Below are 9347 nucleotides of genomic sequence, written 5' to 3'. Positions count from 1 at the left end.
CAGCTATAAGACCCAATCCAACTCAAAGCATAGAATTACATTAGTAGTATTTACGCGTTTTGAAGGAAAAATTCTTGATCAATGGGTGGATGAATNCAGCTTCAACGCAGCAAAAGAGTTGATACTTTTGCCATGGAAACCTCAAGTTGGTAGAATTACTGCCGGATCCATGATAGTTAATGCTAGAATATTGCATTATATTATCACTCATATTTTTTTGCCACGTGATTCTAACATTGCACAGGCTTTTGAGGAAGATGTAATCTTGTTGTGGATTATTATGACGGGGAATCACATCAACTGGACCTATCTCATTCGACAAAGGATGAAGAAGGCGTTGAAGGAAAATGCTTCTTTACCATATGCATTTTTGATCACCCGTATCTTGCAACATTTTGACATTCCATTGGATGATGGAATTCCTGGCCCACGAACAAGGCAAATGCAGATATCGCGTACATCACTCGATTCCTTTGGATTTAAGCTAAATGCTAACAACATATGGGTTCCGAAAAATGCTCCCCGTCCTTCTCAAGGCCAAAGTGAAGCACCTCCTCAACAACAACTACCACCACCGCCCATTCTTGACACTCAAACTTCTTCATATGATGACTTGATGAGGGGGATCAATGATCTTAGAACATTTGTGGGGGACAGCTTCAACACCATGAATGAAAACATTAATACAAGACTTGAACAGCTCGAGATCAACATGGGAGACCGGTTCGATACATTGGAAACTCGAGTAGATCATTTAGAGCATGAGATTCTGCATCGTCATTTTGGTCCACATGGTGGATCTTCCTCTTAGATACTTAGTAGTATTATTGTCCTTATTTTAAGTTTTTCTACTTATGTAATGCATTTTCAATTCAATAAAATACATCAACTTTTATTTCCAAGTTTGTCTTTTAATTTCCATTTGTAATTTCAATCAATAAAATTACTCTATCGAAACATAACAATGTCATAACAAAAATGCACCTATATTGGTACTTTACAACACAAAAAAAATGAGTCATTTAATTTGGTAATCGATTACAACAAGTAATCGATTACCACAGGTCTGTAATCGATTTCCAGGGCCATTTTTCCATATTACACACCCTGGTAAGCGATTACAGGGGCTGTTACCACTTAAAAAACACCTGGTAATCGATTACAAGGGGTCTGTAATCGATTACCAGGGCCATTTTTCAATATTACACACCCTGGTAAGCGATTACACGGGCTGTTACCACTTAAAAAACACCTGGTAATCGATTACAAGGGGTCTGTAATCGATTACCGGGCCCATTTTTGCCTATAATGCGGAAGTCGTGCAGGGGGGCACGATTTTAACAAGGTGTAATCGATTACAGCTCCTGGTAATCGATTACAGAGCCCATAAATCGTTTTAGGGGTGCACGACTTCACCTACTGTTCATGTGAACAGTGTGAAGTCGTGCAGGGGGGCACGACTTCTTCTTATGAAGTCGTTCTGCCCCCAGACGACTTCCCCATTTCTGTAATTTCTCCCGTTTTTGCCTATTTTTGTAATTTGGCAGTCAAATCTGCCTATTTCCGTACAAAAGCCCTTTATTATATTTAGTTAAACTTTAATTTGATTTTTTTAAAATTTTGAATTTGTATTGGTAAATATTGTATATTATTTGGTATTTGATATTTAATTTTAATATTAAACTTATTTAAAAAATATATGTATGAAATATTTTGTAATATTTTAACTTTTTTTGTTAATATTTTATACTTATCTTTGTATATTCTGTATTTATCATTTTTATGGTTAAATATTATTTATTATGTTTTTGGTTTTGGTTTTTTTATACTGTTATATTTATTTGTTAATATTTTTAATTTGTAATTTTTTTATATTTTTTATTTATTTAAAAATTATTTATAATGTAATTATTTTGTATTAATTTTGAAATTTCTATTTGTTTGCTAATTTTTTTGAATTTATAATTATGTATTGATGTTTTTTACAAATATGAATTATTATTTAATTATTTGTTGAATTGTTTTAGATTTTGATTCTAGTTTTTGAATTTATTTATTTATTATTTTGTTTCTTAATTTATTTTTAAATTTTTAATGTTTTTGTTATAATTTATAATTATTTAATTATTATTTATTAAGTAAATTTTGTTGTTACTGTTTGTTAGTTAATTATTAATCTTTAATCTTTTTACTATTTACTATTTCTTTCCATATTAATTATGTAATTATTTGTTTTTTTTACTTGTATGTTATTATATTTTTAATATAATATAATTTATTTTTCATATAATTGGTTAATAAAAATGGTTAGAACTAGAGGTGCATAATCTTTTAGTGGTGATAGATTTAGAAACGAGCAATGATGAAAGGAATAGATTTAGACATCTGCTCATAGAATACACATAGAAGAATATTGTGTGGACATCATTCATGAGTATGAGCATGATGAGCAAAACGAGTATATATGATAGGAGTATGCTGAAGATGATTATGTTGAGCAGGATGTTTAGCAGTAGGATGTTGGTGGAAGAAGATGAAGATGAAAAGGGTGGATTCCTAGGAGGTCTACATGACACCTTATTACTTACCCATTATACTCAACATGCTGTATTTGTTATATGGCAAAGTCGGGTTAGTCCTTAACCTAAATGTTAATTATTCCTTAATTGTTTATTTATTTTTATTATATAATTTTGTGCTTGTGTAGGATCGAAGGGAGATTCAGGTTATTCCCTATGAGAAAAAACTAAAACATTTTAGAATGTACCATGAAGTTATGGAACCTTATATTTCTATGTTGGGGTTGAGTTTTTTAGTGAACTATCACATGAGTATGTTGATCATGGATTGATCCATGCCTTGACGAAATATACCTTGTATGGAATGACCCAAGTACCATCCACATAAAAAAATAGAGGACATATATTAGAGACATACTCAAAACGATGAACATAAGCACTTCCTTCAAGACATACTCAAAACGATGAACATAAGTCCATCAAATTTTGTCACACTTCCTTCAAGACATCTCATGCCTCAACATTATCCATTAACATTCTGCATTTCGCTTTGATATTTTTCATAATCAGGAATGTACAAAACATCTAATACGTCTCAAGAAATACATTGGCAATGACATTCATCAAAGCAAGGTCTCCGTCAGTGATAATAACGCATGAATCACATTCTGATGTCATTAGTAATCCTTTGAACCTTTCCAGTGTCCAAGAGAAATTATTTTGGCGTTCACTTGAAAGCAATGCAAAGACGGTTGTGAATGTTAAACCAGTTGATGTGATTTCAACAATCTCAAGCAACGAAAGACGATATTTGTTCATCTTGTACGTGGTATCAATTAAGAAGACAATATTAAATGAATTCAACAAGTGCATTAAATCAGGATGTGTGTAAAACATGTCAGTTACCATGTTAGAATCGTTCAAAGATCTATTTCATTGGAGGTATCTCTATCTAACAACATCATCAACTGCTGCATTTCAGTTCTCGACTCTCTCAAAGATAATTTGTAAGTGTACCTCGGGTTATATTTTAGCTTTATAGTGGTTACGTTAGCTTCATTATGTTCTTTGAGAGTCAAAAGAATATTTAAGGGCTTTACTTGACTCTTAGTCATGTCAACAAGAATTGACTGTTCAACAACATTCAACCTTCCTGTGAAGGGATGACGAACCAAAGTCTCTGTTAATTCATGGTTATGATAGCTGCACATAACCTTTAAAATCTAACTATGTCCTTTAGGTTCCTCTCAATCTAAATGGACACTCACATTTTCTTGTGCCAGATACACTAGGCTGAACATCTGACTTATATTTTCTATATTTCACATTCCTTTCACAGTCTAACAAAATGAATGTCTTTCTTTCAGCTTCACCAGTTGCCGTGTTAGATCTTATAATCATGACAATAAATCCAAGGTTGAATGCAATCTTTCGAACCTATTCAATTAAATCAACGCGTGAGGGAAAGATTTGATTAGTGAAAAACTCATTTGTGCAATCACCTTCACCCACATCATTTAGGAAAGAAGAAAATTCTAACAAATCCAGAATTTATTTGAGAATTGAGAAATCGATAGTTATCTATCTTATAAAATTAATAGATCAAAAACATATATTATAAACATTAAAGGTTATGTGCGACTATTATAACCATGAATTAACAGAGACTTTGGTTGGTCGTTCCTTTACAGGAAGGTTAAATGTTGTCGAACAATCAACTTTTGTTGACATGATAAAGAGTCAAGTAAAATCTTCAAATTTTGTTTTGACTCTCAAAGAACATAATGAAGCTAACTTGGCCACTATAAAGCAAATATATAATGTGAGGTACACTTACAAATGATCTTTAAGAGGGTCGAGAACTGAAATGTAACAGTTGATGATGTTGTTAGATATAGATAAATACATCGAATGAAGTAGATCTTTAGACGATTTTGACGTGGTAAGTGACTTGTTTTGGACACATCTCAATTCAGTGCACTTGTTGAATTCATTTAATATTGTCTTCTTAATCGATACTATGTACAAGACACAAATATCGTTTCCGTTGCTTGAGATTGTTGGAGTCACATCAACTGGTTTGACATTCATACCTGCCTATGCATTGCTTTCATGTGAACTTCAAAATAATTTCTCTTGGGTATTGGAAAGATTCAAAGGATTACTATTGACATTAGAGGGCGGTCCATACGTTGTTGTCACTTACAAAGATCTTGCTTTGATGAATGCCATTGTATTTTCTGAGACGTATCAGATGCTTCGTACATTTCACATTATGAAAAATGCAAAGTGAAATGCTAGATGTTAATGGATATTGTTAAGGCATGAGATCTCTTGATGGAAGTGTGATGGACTGTGACGACCAGTTGATGTTTGGTGCTTATGTTCATCGTCTTGATTATGCCTCTACTGCATGACCTTTATTTTTCGATTATGTGAACCGTACTTGAATCATTCCGTACAATGCATACTTTGTTAAGGTGTGGATTAATCCATGATCGACGTACTCATATGATAAGTTCAGTAAGGAACTCAACCCCAACATGGAGATATAAGACTTAATAGCCTCATGGTACATTCCAAAATGTTTTAGTTTTTTTTTTTAATGGGAGATCACCTTGATCTTCCTTTGATCTTACAGAACAACACAATATTATATAACAAGAATAAATAAACAATTAACATTTAGGTTGATGATTAATCCGATCTTGCCATATGACAAATGCAACATACTGGGTATAATGGGTAAGGAAGGAGGTGTCTTGTGGACCTCTTGGGAATTCATCTTCTTTATCTTTATCTTCTTCCTCACCAACATCCTACTGTTCAACATAGTCATTATTAGCATACTCTTACTGTATATACTTTTCGTACAACTCATGCTCATGAATGACATCCACATGATATTTTTCTACGCGTCTTCTACGAACAGATGTCATACGTCTTCTCCTTTCATCATGTGATGAAGATGAAGGCTCACCACGTGAAGTTGAAGTCTCACCACAAGAAGATGATACACCTTTAGTTCTAACCATTTATATTATCTAGTTATATGATTGGTAAAAAATTACTTCACAATCAATAATAATAATCATAAACATTATGGTGGAGTAATTTTTGACCAATCACATATTGACACGTAATCAATGTTCAAATGTTGTAAAAAAAATGTTGTCTAAATATCATTATTGGAGTAATTTTTGACCAATCACATATTGACACGTAATCAATGTTCAAATGTTGTCAAAAAAATGTTGTCTAAATATCATTATCCTAATAAAAATTACTTAATAAATAATACTTAAATAATTATAAATAATAAAAAACATTAAAATTTAAAAATAAATTAAGAAACAAAATGATCAGTAAAAAAATATTCAAAATCTACACAAACGAATCAAAAACTAAACAATTTAACAAATAATTAAGTAATAATTCATATTGAAAACATATATCAAAAAATAATTATAGATTCAGATAAATTAAAAGAAATAGAAATTTAAAAATTAATAAAAAATAATTACATTATAAATAATATATAAATAAATAACAAATATAAAAAAATTACAAAACTACGTAAACGAATAAAAAACTAAAAAATTTAACAAATAATTAAGTAATAATTCATATCGAAAAAAATATATCAAAAAATAATTATAGATTCAATAAATTAACAAATAAATAGAAATTTCAAAATAACAAAAAATAATTACATTATCAATAATATATAAATAAATAACAAATATTCAAAAATTACAAATTAAAAAACATTAACAAATAAATGTGAAAGTATAAAAAAGCCAAAACCAAACACATAATTAATATTATTTAACAATGAAATATAACTTAACAATTATAAATACAGAGTATACAAAGATAAATATAAAATATTAACAAAAATATATAAAATATTAACAAAAAAATTTAAAATATTGTAACTAGTGCTCACTCCTTAGTATTGTAATATCTGTTCTCTACCTTATTTTGTCTACTATAAACTTTCTTTAGGGAAGTTTTCCTACTTATTCAATGCATTATTTAATTCTAGTATTTGTATTATTTGCGAGGCCAAGTTAGAGTAAGTTAATTTCTCTTCTTCTAAATGATGTTGTTCACAATGCATTGTTTTGTTCAATATTTCTGATTGTTTGATATTTTCTTGTTTCTAATTTTGAGCAAATTATTTTGGTTAAGGTTTTTAACATATTTTATTATTTTGGTTAAGGTTTTTAACATATTTTTACATTTCAAACGCAAGACCCTTTAGTCTTTTTACCTCGTCTTCATTAAAGTTTTCTCCTCCTATTTTCACAAATTTCCATGGCTTCACAACAATTAGTTATTCCTCCACGATTGTGGTTTTAATCCTTAGCTACACTATGTTACTTTTGGACTGTATGTTTTGGTAAATAGTTCTCAAGTCCTTCGCTTTTTCCTCTCTCTCAAAGCTCGAAAATTTTAGAAATAGATTTCAGATTCAAATCTACCCTTTTCTCACCATGCCACGTCATCAATTTAATTTAAAATAATTTTCCATTTGGACCAATGACATTTACTGAATATGTCTAAATGTTGTCGATGTTCAAATATCATTCTCCTTCACTCAATTCCATCTTCATTCACTCACTTCCTGTTTCTTATCACCAACACGCCAACCCTCCACAACACACAATTCACACACAAAACCCCCCATTATACCATTATCGAATCCTAACCCATTCACAAACACAACTTTACAACTTTTAAACTTCACCTTTCAAAGCTGGCAAGACAAATTCACCTTCTCCATCAAGCGTACACAGACCTGTACAAACAAAATCCCAAAAGCTATTTCCATAAAAAAGCCAAACTACACAGATGGGGATGGCGAGGAGAAGGAATCGACGAAAAAGGCACATAATTGAAGGGGAAAAATGAAGAGAAGGAATCGACGTGACAGTATCTTTGGTCGAGCTTGATGATCGTCACGGTGGCTGGTTCGGTGGAGGCAAGGTCTGCGCGAGAGAGGACAAAGATGGTGGTTCGCGGTGACGTTCTTGGCCAGTGAGGAGGAGTGATGGCCCTGGCTTAGTCGCGACAGTGACTTGCGCGAGAGAGCAGTGTTGACGGTGCCGGCAACCTTGTCAGTCCAAGTCGCTTCGACGACGAGCGGTAGAGGGGCGAACACTGGTGTCGCTGGCTATGCTTCATGGTGTTAGAACTTTCCAAACTCTGCCATCGACACTGTTATTTTTATTTGAGTGTTCCTCCCTACACCTCCATGATCTCGTCCTGCACCTCCTATTTTTAGTTTAATTCCCATTGTATCCCTATAAGGCTACTTCTGACACCATTGGGTTTATAAAAAGTTAAAGGAGTGTGTCGCAACTCACACCCAGAAAACCCTACACCCCCTTTCTTCATTATTCTATCTTCCTATACTCCCCTCCAACCTGTGCAGCGTTCGCGGGCAGTAGTTCTTCATTCTTCTTCTCAGAGATCTTCCAATTTAGTATTTTTCCTCGTAGATCTTCTATGAGAATCATATTTTCTGATTTGTGGTCGCATTTGTGCCTGTTTATGTGAACTGTGCGGGTTTTGGAGGTGCCGCAATTGGTACTGCGGTTAATCCCTGCCGCACTACAAACGGCGGAGGGGTTTCGGGGTGCGAATAAACGCCTCCGTAGTACGAACGACGAATTGGTCGTGCCGCAGCTGGATGAGTGCCAGAAAGGAACCGCCAGTGGAGATGCGGTTGGTTTGGATTGAGGGTGCACATCTCCATTGTCCGCATTTCACAATGCGGGTATGGGAAACGCAAGTCGAACTGCGGCTTGGGAGGGTTTGGGAAAACACAGGTCCAACTGCGGTTTGGGAAAACGCATATCATTGCGTTTTGTTTTTTGTTTGCAAAGTCTTTGTTATTTTTTTCATTTTAGTTTGTTTGTTAATTTTAGTTAAGTTTTTCATTTTTTTTGTTTGTTAATATATTTTTCGAGTATATTTAGAATTAGTTTATTTGTTTGTTAAATATTTTTAAAAATGTTCTTTATTAATTTTTAAATTTTCATATTTTATTTATTATGTATATAATTTTAGTTAATTTATTTATTTTTGTTTATGAATTTAGAATTTTTATTAAATTAGGGTTAAATATGCTTTTAGTCCCTGAAGTTTCACTGATTTTTGGTTTTAGTCCCTGCATGAAACATTGATAGCATTTCATCCTCTAAGTATGATAATTTTTATTATTAGTCCCTAAAAACACACTCCGTTAGTTTTTTTGTGATGTGGCTAACAGCACAACCACGTAGTCTTCCACCTTCACTGACCATTGCTTGCCACGTTGGCATTGGGATTTAAAAAATTTTATTTGCACGTGTGGATTTCTAATTCAACCTCTCTTTTTTCTTTTTCTCTTTGTGGATGTGTTTTACCATTTGCAGGATGACAGAAGAGGCAACTAGTGGAAATCCATGGGCTCCAGATTCCAGAACTCTCAGATCAATTTCAAGGGCTNCTTTTGAATTAGATGATTATTGGAGGATTGTGGAGATTCTGCATAGAAGGTTTTTCCGGGTCCCTCTTGTTTGCCTTGGCATGTTTCCTAATTTTGTGTCAATTTACCCATCATGGATGAATGACTGTTACAAATTTAAAACAGGTTCCTGAAATTCGAAAAGAAGAATTGNAGGGTCTCTTANAATTCCCTGATCGTGCTTGAGCACCTGTTGACTCAAGGACCAGAGANTGTTGCTGAGGAATTTAAGAGTGACAAAAATGTNATCGGCCAGATGAAAAGTTTTCAGTATATTGANGACACTGGGTAAGTGGGTNNNTNNTNNTTTT

General features: G+C 32.8%; 2 protein-coding genes across 2 annotated transcripts in view; both read left to right on the top strand.

Moving 5' to 3' along the window:
* The window catches only part of LOC106768862, a 6987-nt gene extending 5416 nt beyond the window's left edge, over positions 1 to 1571 (top strand). Inside the window, exon 2 of the mRNA XM_014654226.2 lies at positions 245 to 1571. Coding sequence (XP_014509712.1) covers positions 281 to 811 — 531 coding nt within the window. The 5' untranslated portion in view covers positions 245 to 280 and the 3' untranslated portion in view covers positions 812 to 1571. The remainder of the gene's footprint in view (positions 1 to 244) is intronic.
* Positions 1 to 9328, top strand: part of LOC106766037 — a 14642-nt gene extending 5314 nt beyond the window's left edge. The window contains exons 2-3 of the mRNA XM_014650799.2: positions 8945 to 9067; positions 9163 to 9328. Coding sequence (XP_014506285.1) covers positions 8945 to 9067; positions 9163 to 9328 — 289 coding nt within the window. The remainder of the gene's footprint in view (positions 1 to 8944; positions 9068 to 9162) is intronic.
* The last annotated feature ends 19 nt before the right edge of the window (positions 9329 to 9347 follow it).

Source organism: Vigna radiata, chromosome 7 (assembly GCF_000741045.1).
Source record: "Vigna radiata var. radiata cultivar VC1973A chromosome 7, Vradiata_ver6, whole genome shotgun sequence".
NCBI lineage: Eukaryota > Viridiplantae > Streptophyta > Magnoliopsida > Fabales > Fabaceae > Vigna > Vigna radiata.
This window is presented reverse-complemented; position numbering and strand designations above follow the sequence as displayed.